The sequence below is a fragment of the Leptosomus discolor genome, chromosome 21 (assembly GCF_034619465.1).
Source record: "Leptosomus discolor isolate bLepDis1 chromosome 21, bLepDis1.hap2, whole genome shotgun sequence".
Classification (NCBI taxonomy): Eukaryota; Metazoa; Chordata; class Aves; order Leptosomiformes; family Leptosomidae; genus Leptosomus; species Leptosomus discolor.
In genome coordinates this window covers 7,298,673-7,320,951 of record NC_141411.1, presented here as the reverse complement: position 1 = coordinate 7,320,951, position 22,279 = coordinate 7,298,673, and the positions used below count along the sequence as shown (strand labels likewise).

Below are 22,279 nucleotides of genomic sequence, written 5' to 3'. Positions count from 1 at the left end.
TAAAAGATCTTTGCAACAATATTCGTACATGGCTGAGGACTGCACCTCACACCAGCCTGTGCAGTAGTTTGTGCCCTTTGCCTGATCTGCTCTAGGACAGCTGTGAGGCATGTCCCATAATGGCAGACCTCAGTTTCCAATAGCAGGGTTTGCGTCTGCAAGCAGGGACCAGAGCAGGTACAAGGCTGCAGTTCCCCAACAGAGACAAGTTTTCAGAAATTTCTGCTGACAGCTGACAGTCCATGTCTCTGCTGTCCTCTGGGCACGACACTAGCTTCTGTGTGAGAAGTTCAGTCACTGCTCAGGGGTCACGATGCTTGGATTGCCTAATTCTGCTGCCAGATCCCCATCTCCAGCTCAGGCTGCACTTCTCATTTTGAGCACTGAGAATTGTAGAGATGTTCCTGCTGCAATGAGCAGGGCCAGATGGGGATTACCCACCTCTGCACCCCTCTTCTGCTGAGGCACTGACAAATGGACAGGTTGTGGGCACGATCCCAGCCCCACTTCACAAAAAACATCCGTCAAAAGCAGGTTGACCCAGCCCTGCTAACTGCCAGAAGCAGTGTGGGAACCACTCAGAAGATCCTGGACGGTGGCTGACCTTTGGTTTGTGGCAATGAGGAGCAGCTCAACATAATGAATGGGCACAGCTGGGCACGAAGAGGACATCTGCAAGGACCTGTGGTGTCTGCTAACAAGAGCGAGGTCTCCCTTACTCTGTCAGCCATCATTCATCATTCCTCACAATAGTCTGGGTTAGCACATCACTTTGTGGCCATGATGGTGGTTTCAGATTCCCCCCACAATGTTCAACAGATCAGTGGGTCATGGGAGTTGTGCCAGCTCTAAGGCATAGTGTAGGAAAAGACTTTGTCTCTCTCTGTGCCTCAGCCTGTTGGGGCAATGAACGGCTACTGATCCCATAGCTGAGTCCAAAATACAGGGGACAAATGGCACAACCACTGACTTCCTCCAGAAACAGTTTGTACAATGAAACAGCACAAGATAAAAGCAAGATCAAACTGGAGCTGGACAGGAGTGTTGGACAAGTGTGGGCTATGGGGGGGATGCTGCTTGCCTCACTGTCATCCAGAGATGCCTCCTTTCATCCTACAAGCACAGCAAGAACCTGGAGCAAGGCAGGCCATGGCTCTGAGATGGTTTATGCAGGATCAGGCGGCCAGCAACCATTCCAACCATGATAAGGTGTCTGCCCATACCACAAAGACTGTGGCCACATCCTGAGTGGGAAGGCAGTCAAAACCCAAAGTATTTCCCTAGATTACCCACACAAATGCCTCAATCTCTATGTCCAAGGTCAGCTCCACTCCAAGAGAGCAGAGGAGTCATCTGAGGCTGAGCGTGCAACCAGAGCCTTTCTATGTCTCCACATAGCAGCATCCAGCTCCTCTCTGCTGCCCCTTTCTCTGCTACCCTGCTGGGCTTCAGGTGAAAACCCCTCTAGCCCAGGCTATACAAAAAGTGCCTGCTAATATCACTTGGTAAGTTACTCACCTGTCCCAGAGGAAACATTAAAAAAAGTGTCACGATATTGCCATGGGGCTGCGAAGGATGAGAGGTGCCCATTGCAGCCAACAGGCTGCCAAAAGCCTAAAGCAGAGAGGAGACTGCAGCAAAGCTGGGAGACGAATCGGGGAAACATACTGTGCTGTCCTGGCATCAGTGGATTGCTTTGCAACTGCCTCATAGTCCTTCGTTCTGCCTCCCTCTCTTGCACACAGAGAGGCTCTTCAGGGCATGCTGCAGTGGATGTGCCCCATCACATTACTTGTCCAGAGCTTCGCAGCAGCTGCTTTCCTCCTCCCCTGCGCTCAGCCCTCAGATCACTTGATCCACACCTGGTGGTCATCAGAGCAGATCTGGTGGAGTAGCAGTGGCAGGAAGAGGTGGTGGTCAGACATCAGCCAGAGGAGATGCCGTCCAGCACCAGGACTGCCAACAGGCCTGATGTCTGCTTCTCACCTGGTTATCCTCAGTCTTCTCATGATTTGCACAACTCTGGGCTCTCTCTCTTGTCTCATCAGAGCTTGCACTTTACGTTAAGGAAATCCTTCTTTTCCATTAAGTCTTCTTTCTCCCACTTTCAGTAATTTTGTCTAGCAAGACTGTGATTGGGAGCCTGGCCATAGCGTGGCTTGAGAGAGTGAGGACTGCAGATGGATGGACTAAAACTGAAGCCGTTCAGCTTCATCAGTTCACAGGTGCAGCTCCTGGTTCTTCCAGACTACTGGAAAAGCCTCAGAAAGCAGACATTACTGCAGCTGCTTCTCATTTCTTGCACATGATATTGCACAGGATACAACAGGCAAAGAGTGTCCTGTCAATGGACCGGATTCATATTTGATCTCCCAGGACCTTGGTCTTCCCAGGAAGAGCAGTGCCTTGGGCTGTCTAAAGCAAGGGTGAGGCTGCTTGTATCTGGCTTCAGCAAGTCAGATGAGGGCATCAAGCAGCAAGGCTGGAGACAGGGCCTCTTTTGACATCCACTGACCCCTAATCAAGCCATGGAACATGCAGGTTTCATGCCCTTCTCAGGACCATGAGGACTGAAGGCAATAATGTAGAGACATTGTTCTCCAACAGCCTGGATCTTCATAGCACAGGATATTTTCTTTCTGATGAAGAGCAGTCCCTGGCAGTGCAGATGGGCAGCAGAAGGAACAAGGAGGTGCTCACCGTGCTGATTTACTAGCACTCAGGGGCTGTTTTCCACTCTGCTCCCAGAAGACTAGGCAGCTTGACATTATGGGGAAGAAAGTTTTAGGGTGCATGGACAGGATTTGGACAATGCTGTAGGCAGCCACCCCCTTCCAGGCCAGCAGCACACCCCACTCCAAAAACCTCCACACAGAGGGAGCCCCAGTCCTCCCCAGCACAACCCTGACCAGCATCCAGCCTGAATGACCCCTGCACCAGGCAGGCAAGGCTGGACACCTCTGCAAACCAGACACCCACATTCTGGAGCAACCTCTTGGAGATCTCCTCCCCACCCACCTCTCCTTGGCCCTTTCCCTGTTTTATTCTTCCATCATTTCATACATCGGATGTCACTCAAGCCCATTGATTGTTCTCCCTTTTGTCCTGGGGCAGACAGACGGCTCCCCAGACAATAGATAGGTTTCACCAGTGACTAGGAAAGAGAGGTGGAAGATTTACTGCCATGAGGTAATTGGCTGGAGGAATTTGAACTTTCTTTGCTTCAGGAACTGCCTCCATTGTCTTGCTTTGTCAGCAAAGCAGAGATAGGGAGGGTCTCGAGCATGGGTGTGCTTGAGACAGGCAAGATTTGCCTTCTGAGCACCAGCTCCATTCACAGACCCGAGCCAGAACCTGAATCCTTGGGCTGTGACTGTTTTCTGCCTCTGGGTACAGCTCATCCCACCTGCTTTGACACTTCTTTTGCCAGATGTCTCAACCATGCCTGGTTGGTGACTCCCCTCCCCCTTATTTAGAGCATAAAAATGTCCCAACCCTTTTTCATTTACCCCAACACTAAGAACAAAAACACCTCCCTGATGCCTTTGATATAGTGCCTTAGAACAGGGACAAGCAGCATCACACACCAGGTCATACAAGCACATGAGTGCACAGCGAGGCCAGCGGGAAGTCAGCGCAAGAGGTGAAATCTTGCGGGCTGTGTGGGAGTGAGAAATAATCCATTTTCAGCTGGAAGAAAGGCTTTCACAACTTGCAACTGCCTGCATGGCATTTTTGCAATCCCTTCTTCACGTGGGTATAACAGGCATGGATCAGGAAATGCTGTAGTAGCTATGCTGACACTTCATCATCCTTTTTGCTCTGAAAGACCATGTGGTTGGGATCAACAACAACTTCAGGCTGCCACGTTGCTTACAGTCTTGACTGTTCCAGGCAGGTGCCACGTCTTTAGCAAATGGTTGTTTTAACCCAATACAGGTCCACTGATTGCAGCTGCACAGCTTTGTCATGTCCTTTCTTGATGGCTCTGGGTTGGTGAATTTTCCAGCTGAGGTTATGTCCTTGGACATTCTTAGGTCATTTCATAAGCGAGCTGGTTAGAAAACTAGTAAAAGCTTCAAGATTATCTGTTTTAGGTGGCCCTTTAGCACACCCCTTGCACAGATATTGTCAACAGGCTATCAGGTGGAGACAGCCAGGTAGACTATCCGGGCAGCAGCCCACTCCCTGTGCTCCATGGACATTGCTTCTCCCACCCCAGCTCAGAGACAAGGTGGGAGCATCAGGGTGGGGAACATGCTGGGGACATGCATAACCCCAACCTTAGTCTATGCTCTCCAAAATCTCTGGTGCCTGAGCAGTGGGGGAAGGCCAACAGGCAGAGTCCATGTCCCAGGGTCGTGCCATGGCCTCTGACACACTTTGCAGGTAGCAGTGGGAGTCGTCGAGTAATATCCTGTCTCTGCACATACCATCAGTGTGGTTTTCTGCCCTAGCACCAGCAGGAAGACTAGTGCTTTTGAGGTTTCGTAAAGCCCTAGATACAGGACTTAAATAATAGAAACCTCCTATTTTTAGTTTTATTTATGCTTCTGAATTATCTCAAATTCTGGGGTTTTTTTCCACTTTTCCTGACTTGCTCCCCATATGCGAGGTCAGCCATTAGTACTCAGACAGGGCAATACCTGGGGTGGCTTGTGAATCTCACCCCAGAGCCCATTCTGCTTCCTTGAGTAAGGTGATAGTTCCCTTCTAACTCTATCCAAATCCATCCCCTTACACCAAAAAAAAAGGGAAGGCAGGAACATTTGCAGGAGCAATTTTTTTTGAGATTTCCTTTACTCAAAGTCTCATGACGAAAGCAAAACACTTAACACTGGGCCTGGGCACCAGCAGAGGCTCATCCATCCCCATAGCTCTGGCATCAAAGCCTTGTCTAATGGGGCCCAAGGTAGGGATCCAATTTCCAGAGCCAAGGGGTCAAGCCAGATGTCTAGACACTGTGAGGACAGGGCTGGGTGTGTGCCAGTCCCCTTCATGCCCTTCCCTGCCTTGCATGCTGGGTGACCAGCACCAGGCTTCAGGAGTCTCAGCACTGGCCATCGCCTTGCCTGAGCCAATGCTGCAGGGTCAATGCAGACAGCATGTTGCAGCCCACCACAGCCAGTTCTGCAAAACCCGTCATGGACACTCATGCCAGGACAGCCCCACTGCAAGGACACGTTGTCTGCCCTCCCACCACAGTGCTGGGAGCACATGGTCTCAGCTGGTCTTTTAATTCTCAGTCCACATGCCAGCATCACATCACAGGGAGCTGGAGAGCAGGGGAGAGGTCTGGGGCAGGAGAGGAGTAAGATCCTCTCTCAGGCCCCAGTGCTTCTGCCGATCCACCCAGATATTTGGGCGCAGGATGTTGAAAAGGCTGGCCGTCTCTGGTCAACACTAGTTTCATGTCTCAAGCAGCACCTAGCACCACCCAACTCACAAGAAACAGAAGAGGGCAATTCTGTGCACTTTCTCCCAGCTGCGATTGTTAATAGTTGGCCATGCCACAAAGCAGAATGGTTTAAACTATTTTTGGGACAGGTTGAATACAACAGAAAACCAAACTTCTGTTCCATAAAAGCACCTGCCAAGCCCAACTCTAAATATAAATCATCTGCAGCGCCAGACCATTCCAAGCTAGTCCTGCTTCAGAGTGAATTATTGCCTTCCGTTCCTGCTTGAGCGCACTAAATGTATTCAGCCTTGTCATGACGTGATTGTTCCTTCCCTGACTTGTTTTGGCACAGAGCACACCGTCTCCAAGACAAGTGAGCTCAAAAGCAAAGCCTAGACACTTCCTCATCACTAAGCAGGTGTTAGGTTATGACATGATTTTCTCCTCTTGCGGCAGACGCTCTGCAGATGTTGTATTATTGCTGTTTGCAATTTTCAGGTCCTCACACAAGTTTCTTCAAAAATCCCAGCCTCCACAGGTAGCCCTCTATCTCCACAACAGCTTCTCACAGTCATGACTAAAGTAGTGCCACAAACCAGATTAAAAAAACAAAGTGCAAACCTTAAGGGAGGTTCTGCTGCCTCATCGTTGGCAATGGGCAGCTCCCCTCTGGGCAGGGCAGGCAGTTAGGATCATCCTGTATCCTTACGATATGCCTCCACACTGATGAACAAGCCTTCATATCATAACAGGGCACCTGCATTCATGATGAAACGCACAGGCACAGGGTTGTTATTCCCCCACAACTCTTCCCCCCTCTCTTGTGGCTCTCAGTCATTCTGCTCAGAGAAGGACCCTGCTGAGCTGGGTTCTGCTGGGGTCCAAGGCATATGAAAAATAAGAGAGACAACTCAGAGGTCTCTGCCAGCTCTGAGCTGAACATAACCGCTGCTCTTTGTTTGGCCAAAGATTTGCCAAAGTCCTTTGGGGCTGGATGCCGTCCCTCACACAGGGGCTTTAAGTGCAATCTGCGATAGCCTGTCATATCTCAGACGTCCCCGTGGTGGGCAGATATGACAGAGGACCCACCCACATCCCTAGCGTGGTGCCTGGAAGCCAAGGTGAATGCAAGGGTGCTGCAGGGTCCCTGTTTTGATGACTGTGGTTTCAGTGCAGACAAGGTCCCATTTGGCTGGATGAAGCAGCTATTGTTTGGATCCTGCCCTGGTGGGGGGCTGAGCTTGGGCAGACAGACCCCATTCACGGTAGCTGGACCCCAGCTCTAAAGGCACAGGTGAAAATCTAGGGACAGCACACAGCTAAAAGATGTTTTTCTCTGGCAGTTGTCGAATGACTGAAGTCAACACTTCTGCCTGCTGCCAGCACCTCAGCAGCCCATTGCAGGAGCCAGCAGGGAGCTGAGCACCAGGGAAACACAGGAGTCCACCTCCCTCAGCTTTTTAGGGTTCTCTGCTCCAGAGCAGAGGGGACAGGCACAGAATTCCTAATGCTGGTATGTCCTGACAGCAGCAAATGCTGGGCACCCGCAGCCTCAGCTGGGGCAAAGCCTGAAGGTGCAAAGGACACAACCTTCCCCAATACTGCTGGTGACTGTGCAGGGCACACATTTCTATACTGGGCAAGGATTGTGCTCACTGCACCCAAATGACTGGTGCCTGTGAAAAAATACACAGTGAGAGCCAGCCCAATGCCCAACGCATCCTGATTTGTAGCTGGATTAAGAGATTTTTAACCCATTTCAAATCCAAGCCAGGCAGTACAAGAGCTGTGTCCCTGTTGGGGGACTGATGCCCACATAATATGAGTCACATGGGCCAAAAAGAAAAGCTATAGCTTGTTCTGCTTGAAAATCAGGATAGCCAGGAGAGCTAGAGTGCTGACACTAAAACAGCACTCTGGTGTCAGGGATTGGTTTCCCAGCTGATCCCAGATCCCCTGGTGTTGCCCCTCTCCAGGGGCAAGCCCAAACTCGGGTTCACAGGGTGGCCCCGAAGGCAGCACTTTTAAGAGCAGGGCAGTGATGCCTGAGGAGAAACTTTGCCTCATAGTGCACCACAAGCTGAAGGGGAACATTCACAGCAGCCCACCTTCTCATGTCTGTTGGCCAGCATTGCAACACAGCTGGCACCAGGGCCATTTCAGGCATGCAAACATAGCCTTGGCTCCTTTGATTGTTTATGACACTGAATTGTCTTTGCTGGTTGGTCAGGGTGGCTGGGAGTGTTTAGAAAGTGCCATTTGAACACAGGCTGCTGCAGCACAGTCTTTCCAAACCAAATGTGGGAAGGGCCAGCACTTGAGTGTTTCTGGGGGCTGTTTCCCAAGACAGAGCACTGCCTCCCTTTGTCCCTCCTGCCAGCTCCCAGGCTGACACAGCTCCTAGCCTCTGAGCAGCAGTTCGGAGACCAGGGGGCCACGCTCGTCACTGCTGTGTCTGGCTGCCTGTCGAGACTGACGTTTCTCAGTGCAGACGTGCTGCACGCACCTTCTCCATGGCTCGTCACAAGTTCATGCATATACCTCACATGAACTTCGTGCCTACAGCCCTGTCGAGCTCTTTGTAGCGGTCCAATCCACACCGCCTGTTGCTGAGACCTGAGTTACAATCCTGACCACCCCACAGCAAAGCACTTATGGGGGCAGTGGGAATCTACCCAGGTGCAACTAGTACTTAAAGCAAAACAAGGTACTAGGTGTCTTTGGGGAGAGAGCTGAGTATGGAAAGCAGCTTGGCTGGGTTCAGCAGACCATGGCAGCCACTGTGGTAAACATGATCTTGGGCACAGTGCGAGTTCAGGGCTGGCTGCAGCACAACGGTGTGAGGATGCTGGTGTAGGGCATGGTGCTGCACACAACCAAGATGGAGATGGGGCTTCTTCTCACCTCTTGGGCAGGTTGTGTTAACGGGAGAGCCTCTGTCCCCAACACAACCTTCCCTGGATAAATCCCACCTGGGATTTTATCTCTTGGAGATCTGCATGCTTCATCTTCACAGAGCTTTCCAACATGTTTTAGAGAAGCACTCCCTCTCCATGAGGTCAAGGATTTGGGCATAAAGCCATTAGCTTGTATCTGGCATATTTAGTGCTCCTTTTCCTCTAACCTGAGATATTTTTTCACCTTCTGGATAAGAGAAATCAGTTTTCACTGGACCTGCTCCAAGGAATCACAGGCAGGAAGACACAGGCTTCTTATCAAAGCTTTTCAAATCATTTCTTGCTAGCAAACCTGTTGTGCTCTCCCAGGAACTTCAGAGGATCTGTCCAGAAGTGCCAGGTACAAACCTCCATACCCTAGTAACTGGGTTCCTGTTCTTTGAGAGAATGATGCGCAGCTGCGGCACATACATCAACATTTGGCAAGTCCAAGAGGTCACATGCAAGGGGAGAAAGCCTATGTAACAGTCTCCAAATGCCAAGCCCTACTCCCTCTGCCAGCTCTTTGTTAGTGCATTGGTCTCTCCCTAACACTTGAGCCACCTCTCCGCCCTAGCACATGGGTTTTCAGATCGGGGCATGCACAGCCCTGGAGATAACACAGGCGGCTTCAAAGCAGTGTGCACTGGGGAAACATAGAAACTCGTCATCTTTCCTTCAGGGGGAGATGGGAAACAGCAGTTCACGCAATGTCTCCTGTGTCTAAACACAGCCTAGCACCAAGACCAGGGTTCCCATGGGGCTATAGCCCTTTCCCACAGTGGTAGTGCCTAGCACCCCACAGGGTCCCATGGCAGCAGCTTGCTCATGAGCAGCAAAAGGATCTGCTTATGATGCACAGGGAAACCAGTTTTTTCTCTATGAAATACTTTTCTAGAGCGAAAAATGCTCTTCATCAAACACAAAATTTTCGAGGCAACAGATGTGGTCAAAGTTTTTGAATGAAAACATATTGGAGATGTTTGAATCTCAAGTGAAAGATTTTGTTTCTATTGGGGTTTCATTTTACTCCTGATTTTTCCGAACTCAGCCTCAGGTTAATACGTGCAGGTGCTGTCTGTCATCATATATTGCATTGTCATGGCTTGGCTTTCAGTGAATGAAATGTCTTGATGTCAGCATAAAGCATTTCAACCAGCCATTCTGACATTTTCAACTAAACAATATATCAGAATTTGTCCCCTCTAAAATATTTCCAAATGTTGCCTGCTTCTTCCAGTTAGTGATGGACACAAACTCCGCAGAGATTCAGTAGTGCATCTCCTCCAGCCCTCTGGTTCACGCGTACTGCTTTATTCACTAGTTTCAGGACTTTGGGATCAGATTCTGCCCCACACCTGAGCTGGTGTTGCCCCCCCCGAGATATGACTTGCACAGGGTGAGGCAGACTGGCCCAGTGCTCTTCCAGTAGTGCCTTGTCCCCATTCTTCCCCATCTCAGCACCTTTTGCCCCCAGCTCAGGTAGAAGTCACACACCATCTGTGACCATACAGCTTGCCAGATCCTTTCTCTGATTTCTTGCCAGTCAGAGAACTAACAGGAATAACTGTGCACTGCCAGATCCTCTCAGTGTGAAAGAAACCAGCACATTTACATACACTTCGGGCCAATGACAGGCTATCAGTTTCCTGCCCGCCAGCCTTGGGCTCCACCATCTCGTTTCAGTGGGTCTGAAAGTAATGGAGCGGAGCTGGAGACAATGGGCATCAGCTGTCAGGGATTCCTGAACAACTGTAGGGGGTGTCAGAAGTTGGCAGTGAAGGGAGAACATGTGCAATGAAGAGAAATGAAAGAGAGGTGGCTGATCTGGGCCAGATGTGCAGGGCTTTCTGCACAAAATTAACTGTGGGCATCTTAGAAAATGTCCAGGAGGGCTTTCAACCCTCAGGCAGAGGTAGAATTCAGTATTCAGAGAGCCTTTTTCCCTAATTCAAATACTGCTTCTCCTTAGACTTCCAGCTTATACATTTCCAGGATATGTGGGGCCAAACACACTTTGTGCAGATCAAAGGAAGGATGTGGATGACAGTCATTGCATGTGCCCCTGATAGGCAGTTGGAAGCATGTCTATGGCATGTGCATGCAGACCACACTAGCTTCTCCCCAGACTGCTCCTGAAAGGAGAACCAGAGCTCAAAGCAAGTGCTCTGAGTCAGGCATGGGTACCAAGCTGGTAGTCCAAAAGCCGGTCCCAGTCAACGACATACTCAGAAAGCACTTGGGCCACAGGAGTTTCCACATGTATGACCCCAAAAGGAAAGCGGGCCATCTGAAAGCTGGCATCCAGCATAGCCAGGCTGTCAGTCTCAGATATTTGATCATGCAAACTCAGCAAGAGCCACTGGGAGCAACAAGAAGACAGCTTTCAAGAACCTCTTTTGTGTTGTCCTCAACCTGGCTGGACCCCCATGCCCAGGTCCTAGGAATCAGTGGTTTAGGCACCCTGGAGCCAGATGTAGCATTGGACAATCACCCTGAATAGTCACAGATAGATTTATCCTCCAATAATTTGTCTTGTATCTTTGTCTTTTGTCTTTATAAGGGGAACTCTGCAAAATTCTTTGCCAGCAATTTGTAGCTAAAAAATACATCCTCCTAGTCCTTCAAATCAGCATCATCTTCTCTGTCACATTTCTCCTCACACATCTCTTTGCCAAGCAGAGGAGTCCTGGTATCTTCACCTCTACACTGACCCAGTTCCTTAGATCCTGGTCCATCTCCTATGATCTGTCTGCTCCTTCAATGTCTGCTTTTTTGGTACAGTCCAAGAAGCCATGCTTTCCAGGTGGATCATTTACTCTCCCAGGAATATGTCCATAACAATTCACTTCTGTTCCCACAGTCCTGTGCACAGTGCCCATCAGTGTAAACTACCCACAGAGGTCTTCTTGGAGGTGCTGGGCAGGAGCCTGGAGCGAGCAGGGCAGACTGTAATGAACAAGCTACCTTCTCAGGCACTGCAGGCCATGGAACAGCTCATCTGCTGCCAAGTGCCTCTGCCATGGAGTTTCTGGCTGCCTAGAACAGCCTTGTGGCTTACAACCCTCCTTGGCTTGTCTTGACCCGCTTTCTACCCTTCTGCATTGCTCTTCCCAGACACAGCACCGTGCCCCCCAGCCAGCTCTCAGGTGAGCATGGCTAGTGTCCCAGAGCAGAGCTGGGTAAGAGATTCTCCACACATTTGTCTTCATAAATAGCCTGCCCTAATCAAAGCAGAAGATGTCAACTTGAAAGCACAATATTTCGATGACTCGGTTGATTTCAAGGACACTTGCGTGGGGAATGTGTCGGATGCACCAATTGCATTTGTTTGCTGTTTACTGCTCATTATCTCTTTCAAAAGGCTTTGGCTGGGCAGCAAAGAAGAAGATGCTCCTGAGTTTACCTTTCCCTGGTAGCTGTTCTGGGTGTTAAGAGGATACCTACTCTGGCAGGGTGAGAGGTTTCACTTTCCACGAGAGTGACCAAGTCTGTTCCCAAAGCGCCTGGCAAGTGGGGAGCCAGAGCCCAGCAGAGACCTGGAGAAGGGCAGGGAACAAACCCACACTCAGGACACAAGAGAGCGTGAGACTCTTTCCAGGGATCTAGTGGAGACCATTTAGTTGCTAAAAGTCAGGACATTGCTGGACTGTGGCTGCTCCAAAGGACACAGTGGGCAGAAAGGACATTTGCTGGCAATCTCATTTTTCCTGCTTTAAAAAAAATGCTCCTTGCTCCCATTCATGCCCCAATATTTCTTTTTAGTTTAGAGGTTCTTTTGGATTTGATGTGCTCACACTAAGGAAAAAGCTCGTGTTGACCCAGCTCCAACACTGGCCAACTCTGAATCCTATTATGTGAGGCAAAAACATAAAAAGAGTTTTAAAGAGGCTGAGAAGTCCTGCTTGGACACTTCCAGGACAGAAAGTATTTTTCTTTTCAAATGACTTTTAGCTTAGAATGTCCTTTCTGGGATGATTTTTTAGTGTCAAAACTGGAGGAAAAAACCCCAAACCAACACATTTGTTATTATTTTGATCAACCCAAAACAATTCTTTCTGGACTTCTGTTTCCTGGGAATCACCAAAAACATGAACTCACAGAATGGTGTCAGAAATGGAAAACATGGTCCTTGTCCAGCACCTAACCAAGAGCAGCCTGCTGCACTGATTGCTCTATCTGGACGGTGAAAGCAGAGGGGCCAGGAGGAGGCTCCATCAGCCTCCCCCTAGCTTTGGTGTGTGAAACTCCCCTACTCCAGTGGAAGCAGCTCTGTGCTAATGGGGGCTGGAAGCACCGGGGCACTTGTACATCTGCAGGCCAGAAGATGTCAATGCCATCGTGCTCATCCAGCAAGACAAGCCATCTTCTCCCCGCCCTGTCACAGCACAAGTGCTTTCCCCTTTTATCATCAAGCAGGCTTTCCTCCAGCAACTAGGACAGTTGCAGCCAGGAGACAGAGCCCATGAGGAAAATCTCTAGCAAGATTCACATTTCGCCTTTTTGGAAAAAAAGACATCATGTTCTGATCCAAGTTTCATCTCTGCCCCATGGCACGGTGGCTTCTGGAGGCAGCTCCTTGCTGCTTCTCAGCCATGTCTCCTCCATGGGGCTGCAGCCAATTTTGCCAAGTAATCTGCCCTTCTCCCTACCTTTGGCTGTGCACTCCACACCTTCCTTTCTCTGCTGTCGAGGGGGAGCCCTTCCCCTGGCAGATGCTTCAGGCCCTGGGATGAGATGGTATTCACTGGCAGCCCTGACCTGGCAAATGGTTTCTAAAAGTTATTTCTTCTTGTTCTCACGTCAGCCATTCCCAAGGGCAGAAATGCATCACTCCTCTGCTCAGCCCCATTCTGCTCTCACGTGCGGAGGACACAGCGCAGAGCCAGGGCAGCTATGGGAGGAGCTGGAAGTGAAGTGGCCAGAGTGACATGAGAATTGTTCTTACAATAGGTCACTGCTATTCACTGAACAGACCAGACTTCTGAAGACCTGCTGGTGCAGGGATGGGCTTAATCTCGCCTTGGCAAACTGGCCTTGGCTGAGTCTTTATTATTGAAACATTGTGGAGATCTCGGATAGGGCCTACACATGGGGGATGATCTAAGATGACTGATCTATTTTCAAACATGGAGAGGTGGGAGTAGAAACACGTTCTGCTCTTGCCTATTGCAGTGATATGGGATTGAAGCAGGGCTGGTGCCTCCAGATATGGTGTAATGCAAATGAGCTCTGACTGCTTTGATCTCTTTATCTTCCCTTTCTCCTTTTCTTTATGGAGACTACCTCTAGCGTAGTTTTCAACCTGCAGGCTTTTAGGGAAAATTTCAGCTGGGTCTATGGCTCCAAGTACCATTCTACCGTCAGCCCCAGCTTTACCCCAAGCAATTCAGGCATTTTGTGGTGACCTCGGAGATTTCAAGATAAAGAGGAAAGGAGATAACCAGAACCTTTATGAATCACTCTAGTATAATCTGGAGAATTTCTAAAACTATCATTTATTGCTTTTGGGTTTCTTTTCTAAAAGTGTTGTAACTAAGCATTTTCCACTGGATGCTAATGAGAGTGGCCAGAAGATAGATAGAGACATTGCTCATCTCCTAGGGATTTCAGAGACGCAAGCATGTTTCGTACCTTGCAAGAACAGGTCTAGTGTTGGACCTTTCCAGGATAAGGATGGGAATTTTGGTCTGGTTTATACAGTTCCCCCAGAAATCAGACTGCTGAACTGGGAGGCCTTAATGCTGTAATTGTGCAATTAATTAATCAAGAGGATTCCAAATCATTAGCTTCTCCCTACAACCATAAAATTTCTACTTAACTGCCTCAATGTAAGGATGGTCTTTTTTACCATCCAGGAACCCATGTGTTCAGCACCAACACTGAGAGGGGCTAAGTTGAGTCTGTGCTGGGAAGAGAGCACATTAATATCCTGAACATCTTGAAAAATGCAAAGATATTCACATAGTGGGGAAATTTAGGGCTTGAGAAGATAGTTACCATTTGGGATTCTTAGTAGCTTCCTGTAGGCTCAAAACCTGAGGAGAGTAGTTAGATATGTTCTTTGGGGTGATCTTGCCTCCTTACAGAAGAGGAGCACAAGGTGCATTTCCCTAAATACTGAAAATCCTGTCCAGTGTCTTGGGGAAAGCTTCCAGCTATTGCCACATGCATGGGATTTCACCAAGGTATGAAAGAAGCCAGAAGCCCATAGAGTACACCACTATTGACTCCCTGAAGGTCTGCCCATTGAACCACACCCTGAGCTTGCAGAAACATTGCAGATCAAACAACTGCTTGAAGGTAGCTACTTCTCCCTGCTCTCATAGCAGGAGTACACAGGCTTCTTGTCATGCTGAGTGACAGAGGGACCCATGGAGAGCACCTCAGGGGACTGAAGGTAGTGACCAGACTTTCTGCCCCTTTGGAGTACAGAGAGAGATGGCTGGGGAAAATCTCCCAGCCATAGCTAGGAGCTGCTCTTTCTGTCGGAAAACTCCTAGTCCTGTGCTGGCTTCCAGGAGAGCACCTTCTCTCTGCCAGTCCTGTGCACTTTGCAGATCTTGAACCAGATGCCTCAGCCAAAATCATATCACTGCAGATTTTACCTTCAAACCTTCCTGACTGAGCAGCCATAATCTCATTGTGTTACTCTAGTGTGGCTTCAACCTGTTTTACTTTAGGTTCGTTGACTTCTGCTTGTGTTAATTCACATTAGAATGCATCTCTGGGGAAACACCTCTGGGAAGAAGTATATCATGAGCTTTGGGGGTGATGAGCAGGGTTTATCTCTCCCCAGTTTTGTGGCAGATTTTAGACACCCTGAGTTTGTGTGAGATACATCAATCCTGCTGACCCTAGAGGTACATCCTGGGGATATTGCTTAGCCCTATCTTGGGCAAGTATCACAGGGTGCCTCGTGGAGACCCACATATCGTATCACAAAAAACCTTCCCTTTTGGCCTAAGAGCATGCAATTCTACAAGGTCCCACAGGTGCCTTCACCAGAAATGAGTCTGCTGGGACCGTGCTGCTTCCTGCAGGGGCATCCATGGCTCCATGTTTCAGACCACCAGCAACACAGCCTGCATCCCACCTGCCCAAGTAATTACACCAAAGATAAATTTCTTTGATCTTTAAAGCTCATATCATCCCCAAACTAAAACACTGCAGTAACCATCTCGGCACTGGTAGAGAGCATGGCAGACAGTCCTACTGGGGTACCCAAAGCATGGTGTGTGTCACATCATTTTTTGGTAAGGGAAATCAGCTAATCAGTGAATAATCAAAGGTTGTTCATGAAAGAAGGCGACATCAAAGCGAATAATTTAAGGAACCCCTCGAGGGCCAGAGGAGTTGTAAGGTCTGAGGCTGAATCACATGAGCTCAGTTTCCATGAACTGTGTCTCAGTTTTCCTGCAGGTACAAGTTAGAAATGCTTATGATAAATGTTTAGAATTAGTTGGTGAAGGGGGGGATGTTAAATCACACTAATTATAGCCATGATGGCTTTGGTGCAGTGCCATTTGAAAGCATAGGTAATTTCAACACCTAATGCAAGAGGCCTTAAAAGACATTGCTTCATGGGTGAACAGGAGCGATACCGGAACAGAGTTTCTGTTCTGGGAGTAGTAGAATAGTTCACTTTACTGTCCGCATTTCAGACCACAGCCACGCAAAATGATTTGATAGCAAAAGGTTTCCTGCTTTTATTTGATAGCTTGTAGAGAGGACAGACAGGCCAGTCACTGGGGAAAAAGGAGCACAGGAACTCTGGGGCAGGAGAAGGATGGCTCGTCCCAGCGCACCAATGCAGTGTGTTCTTAGGAAGTCAAAGGCGAGAATCTGGACAGTTCCTCTGCTGGTCCTACATTGCAAGCCTGGGTGAAGCTGCAGCAGCCCATTTCCTCTTCTACCTTTCTAATTTCCTTTACAGTTCAAGAGACTTTGGCATCTGAATTATGGTACTGTCCCCATCTTTGTAGTCGTTCCTCCAGTGCAAATGACAATACCCATGCTTAGATGTGAGTGCCTCAGCACTTGTTTGACTCCACTGGATGCTAGTGACTCAAAAGAGAGAGATATTTTGGAAAGTCAAAGTCATTGACAGAGCTGAGAAAGGTCAGAGAGGTCCCTAATTTGTTTAGTCCATGAATCCATAATCCTTCTGCCAGATGTTGCTGGAAAACAAAACCCAACAAGATTCCTTTTAAAATTAACTCGATGTGGCTGGCTGAAGCAGCCACCCCCAAACACTTGAAAAGATAAATAGCTTCTCTGATTACTCTGACAGGAAGCATTTCCACTTTTGCATGTGCTAGGGATGTACACAAGAATCCTTGCTAAGAGCAAAAGCATGAGCTTGGGAAAACACAGCAAGTCAACAACATCTATACATGAGTAATAAGTCAAATATTTACTCCCACAACACTTCAGACAAGAATCCTGTGTCTCAGCTTTCACACAAGCATGGACAGCCCATGGAGAAACATCTCGTACTTTTGTGGCTAGCAAAATCACTGGGTCCAGGACTGTGCTCAGGAAGTTCATTTCCAGCCCTTGGAGGAATTTGTTCTTCCTTCACACCATCTGTCCTTGCACCATCCCTTCCATGCTGTCCTCATACCACGGCCAGTCCAGGAACTCCACCACATCAAGTCAGGTGTAACGTCCACTGCTGTAGAGGAGCTGGTGTGGAACCCCTGTGGGATATCACACTGGGGAGTTAATGGTAAAGCTGAGTCATTGGCACCATATTTGCCTCGCTGTTCATCAGCTGGCAGACCACTACCAGGGTTTGCACTATGGGTGTCCCCTTTTCAGTATTGTGAGTGTAGATGTGTTGTGCTCAAGTCCTGCAGGACTGCAAACCACCAGAGCATCAGTAAGTTTTAAATAAAATTACTCCAAACGTTGCCCATGCAATAGCCTTGGCAATCAGGGCTGGATGTTTTCTACACTGCCCCAAGATATGGTGGGAGAGAGCCCCTTCCCTCAGCCCTGTCCATGGCCAGGAGCCCCGGGGGTGCAAGAGGGTGACAGGGGCATTTAAAGAAAAGCCATGCGAGGTGAAGCTGTGAGGCTGTCAGAGTGATGGGATAGTGGTATTTCTCCTCTGCCTTTTGGAAGATTTCTTGAGAAACCAGTGTATTTTACTCCTCTTCAGGGTGTGGATCAAGGAAGAGAAAAGAAGGGGTCAAAACATCTTTGACCTCCCCATTACCACCAGCCACACAGTGCCATACTGCCGGGTAGGACTGATGCTGAGGGTCTGTACATCCCTACAACCCCCCAGGGGTGTGGGACAGGCGGCTCTCCCTGTCGTGCCTGGGAAAGGGCTGGGCACCCAAAATGCAGTTCAATGAGGTTTGAAAAGTGCCTCTGCGGCAGGCAAGGAATATTCCCCACGCTGCCAGCAGAAGGCAACTTAAGGAGCGTGCCTCGAAGTTTCAAGGAAACCTTGGATGTTTCAGATCTGTGTTTTGTTTCATAGCCTTTCATTTTACGTTATTTTTCGTTATTCTTACATTGTTTCACAACATGTCAAAACATCAGACTGATTCATTACAACATAAACAGGAGACACTTTGATGTAGGAAAAAAAGATTTTTTTAATGGATGCTAAGTAGCAACTGCCCTTAGGGATTTAAAAATAAAAATAGAAGCAGCACAAAATAATATTTTAACCCTTTTATTGTATCCCAGGATCATCCAAATACAGAATGCACACATAACGAAGGAGACAATAACTTCATTTTTTCATTCATTCTGAAAACAGAATTTGGGACTCTTGTAGGTCTTTTGGGTATTTTTCCACCGCTGCTTTGGAGAGGAGAAAGTTTTAAAGAAAAAAACCCAAATTTTTCAGGAGTATCTTTAAATAAAGCTCATGAAACTGCACAGTTTTGTCACAGGACACATCTGCTGTAAAGGCAGGCTTTAGACCCTCCCTAGGTGTAACTTGCCTCCACAAATGCCAAACGGATCTAGTCAGAAAGTGGTGGAGGGTTTTGTTGAAAATGGTGCAAAATGAAGCAGCTTACACCCTCAAACTTTTTAAGCCTCTTTACTAGCAGAACTCGGGAATTGTCTCTCTGAAGAATACAAAGGAATTCAGTAATTTTTTCAATAAACCTATTTTCCACTGAAGCCAGCTCCAACCCAGAGCCCAAAGCCAGCCTGTGATGCTCCAGGGCATTTGAGATGTGACCTGCAGTGTCATCTCTTGGGTCTGCAGGATCTCAGTTTAAATGATGGTGTGCTGTGTGAGCTGATGGCAGTCAGCTCAGAGAGGTCCCTCTTGTATGGCTGGGTTGTGCTGAGGGACTTTTCTCCTTCGTGCATCAGTCCTTGCCCTTGGCACAAACTTCCTTCCTCCATGCATTCATCCAATGCCAAGATAGATTCCCACTGACATTGCCAGGGAGGGCACATCCTTCCTTAGACTCACAAGTCCGTCAGTTTTACAGGAGGAAAGAGTAAAGTAAAATGCCTTTATTTTTATGTTGTGCCTCCTTGGTCTCACATTACAAGAGAGACACCTGTCTGCCTCTGCCGTTTAGTCTAAGCAGTCCAAAGCAGCCAAGCTGTTGTACAGCTGTCTGTACACAATGACCAAAAATAGTCCCTTTTGCCTGACACATGTCCACCCAGCACCTCAGATGGCATTTGACTGGGAGTGCTTTGCTTGGTAAGGGGTATGTCCCATCTATTCCCATTGGGTTTAACCACAGCAGCTTTTAACTCAGACTTATCTTTCCTCATAGTTGTAAAAGTCAATGCCCACTTGCAGTCACTTGGACACGGGTGGCTCTAGACTTGGGTAACAAGCACGGTTTTCTTCACGTGCAGCTTCTCATGAGCGCAGGGTTCCAGCTATCGAGTATCAGACCTCCTGAAGAGCCCCAGAGCCCGGAAGCAGCCTTGTTTTTTCCAACTAGCAGCTTGTCTAACGCACCGCTTGCTGCAGACTGCTACTTTTATATCCTAAGATGGTGACAGCTCTGCAGTGGGTGGCTCACAGTGGCTCTGTGATGTGCTAAGGGCTTAAGACCTGGACCCCTTGGGTCGCAGCACAGTCTCCTCTGGCAGGGTCTGTCAGACCCTAAGCAGATAGGAGGTGAGCCTTTAGCTGGAAATGGCAAATACTGAGACAAGCACAATCAGATTCCTCCCACCTCCTAAACTCAGCATTTGTCACCCACAGAGCCAACCTTCGTCCCTCATTCCTGGCACTGTTCTCTAGTTTTTCCAGTTTAGAACAGGCCTATCCAACAGGATGTACCTCTTCTTCCATGGCTTGCACTCTTCTTGAAAGAATCTGTCTATCCACACACTGGAAAAGCTCCCTGTGGTGACTGGCATGACCAGTGGCCACAGAAAGTCACTTTTCGGCCCAAGGACATGTTGTCCTACTCCAGCATCACTGGGCTTCCTGTTCACTCTCCAAAAATTGTGAGATGCTAACACTGCTTGTGCTGTTAGGAAATGTCCTAACTTGCTCCATGACCTGGAGAAGCTCAAGCAGACCACCCTGAAGGAGTCAATGTCTCTTCTGGTTACTCCCCTCCATCCCTTTGCAGGCGGAGCCTGGGCTGTCATTAAGATGCTAACACTGAAATGCCGTTTGCAGGGGCTTCTTGTAGTCCCTCTTAGCAGAGAGGGGACACGGAGCCTGGCATTGGGGTTTATTTTGTGCAAACCACAGTGTGACTGACCACAGATTTCTTTTTTTCTTACCCACTAGAGATCTGAGCATGAACAACATTAGCTGGCTCCAGCCCAGCGCTCTCCGTCACCTGCGCTTCCTGGAGGAGCTGTGAGTATGAAGTGGCTGCACTGGTCGGGGTGGGAACACTAGAGAGGGTGCCTGCGGCTCTGGTAGCAACCCCCAGTGTTGTCACTGCAACTACAGGCCAACATGGAAGGGAGCTGGATGCTGGGCGAGTGTTTATTTGATACTCTAGCTTAGGGGTTTGACTGAGGTCATTACCTTTAGGCTGAGATGGTGCACGTGCCAAAAAACAAAACAAAAGCGGACCAAATCCACTGTGCAAAAATCAACACTGTGCCCCAGAACAGAGCCAGTAAACAGGGAGCTTCAGTCACCCTTCTCCATCCAGGGTCCCCCTTACAGCCTCCTGCAGTCCAGAGATACATTAACTCCCAGGTACTTTGCAGTTTGGATGGCAATGAGCCTGGGCAACTGAAGTCCGAAAAACTTGTCCCAGAGGCTGAGGTGTCCCATCGTGCACCCAATGTGAACCATGGTCTGAGCAGGATCACTCAGACACAACAGCAATCGCAGTCCCTGGGGATCAGCATGTGGCTGTGTGTCAGTTGAGGAGTGGCCCCACTTCTGAAAGTGTGAAAATTAACCACCAGCATTAGAAACCACTGGAATCCCTTGGGAGCCCCAAAAATTGGAGCCTGGGGGGCAGATATTGAGGCTGGCCATTTCTACATGGGTAAATTGCACCTGTATGGTCTTATTCCACTTGACCATGAGAAATACCTCCAGTTGTTATTCTCATGCTGTTGCTCCTTTAAACACGATAGCTGCTGTTGGAAAAAGAAGCAGTTTCTTCGAAACACTATTATTACATCACATGAGATACTAATATTAATGCTGCATTTGATGTATGTGTTGTAAACTTACTGTGCATAAACTTACTGTATATATATATATATATATATGTCCGGCTGGGCTGCATCAAAAGCAGCGTGGCCAGCAGGTTGAGGGAGGTGATTCTGCCCCTCTGCTCTGCCCTCGTGAGACCCCAGCTGGAATACTGCCTCCAGCTCTGGAGCCCCCAACACAGGAAAGACATGGAGCTGCTGGAGTGAGTCCAGAGGAGGGTTACCAAGATGGTCAGCGGGTTGGAACATCTTTCCTACAAGGACAGGCTGAGAGAGTTGGGCTTGTTCAGCCTGGAGAAGAGGAGGCTCCGGGGAGACCTTCCAGTGGGCTTCCAGTACCTGAAGGGGGCCTACAGGAAGGCTGGGGAGGGACTTTTTACAAGGGCCCGCAGTGACAGGGATGATGGTTGGAAGCTGGGAGAGGGCAGGTTTAGACTAGATACAAGGAAGAAGTTCTTCACGCTGAGGGTGGTGAGACACTGGAGCAGTTGCCTAAGGAAGCTGTGGATGCTCCATCCCCGGCAGGGTTCAAGACCAGGTTGGATGGAGCCTTGAGTAACCTGGTCTAGTGGGAGGTGCCCCTGCCACAGCAGGGGGTTGGAACTAGATGATCTTTGAGGTCCCTTCCAGCCCAAACCATTCTGTGATTCTATGATTCTATGATGTGACACTTACTGCAGATTAATCTGTCTAAATGAAACTTTTTTACCGAATCAGTTCTTGCAGCCACACAACATTGACATTTCAAAAATGTTTTTTTCCAAAATGTCAGAATTTCCTACAGAATAGATGTTTGCACTACCCTGAAAGCAGGTATTTTCATCTCCCAGATGTACTAGCCCACGTGTTCTGCAGTGGAGACACCCTGAATAATCAGCATCCAGTACTACATTGTAATGCCAGTGAGGTGCATAGGTTGTGGTGCTGACCTGCCTGACACTTTCCTGACCTGAGCCTCTGCACTGTGTGACAGTGTGCTGTGTCAGGCACCACTGTCACGAGCAGAAAGTCATGTCTGTGCATTCAGAAAAGAGTTTGCACAAGTGTACATGCTTATGTGGACACACATACGCAAAGACAAACTTATTTCTCTGAATGTTCAGTCTTGACTAAAGAGACCAGACCAGATATCGAAGTTCATTATTCCCATAACAGGTCAAATCTCTTCATTATCAGATCATACTATAGGTTTTTAACTTTGAATGGTCTTGCAACTCATCTTCATCTGTCGGTAATTTCTATTCATTACACTTGTAATGACCCCAGCTACCCAAACTCCCCTCCCCATTAGGCATTTACAGAC

The 22,279-nt window shown here is 48.6% G+C and overlaps 1 protein-coding gene across 1 annotated transcript in view; it reads left to right on the top strand.

Annotated features, from left to right (window-relative positions):
* Positions 1–22,279, top strand: part of LGR6 (leucine rich repeat containing G protein-coupled receptor 6) — a 148,600-nt gene that overhangs the window by 33,170 nt on the left and 93,151 nt on the right. The window contains exon 2 of the mRNA XM_009948094.2: positions 20,084–20,155. Coding sequence (XP_009946396.2) covers positions 20,084–20,155 — 72 coding nt within the window. The remainder of the gene's footprint in view (positions 1–20,083; positions 20,156–22,279) is intronic.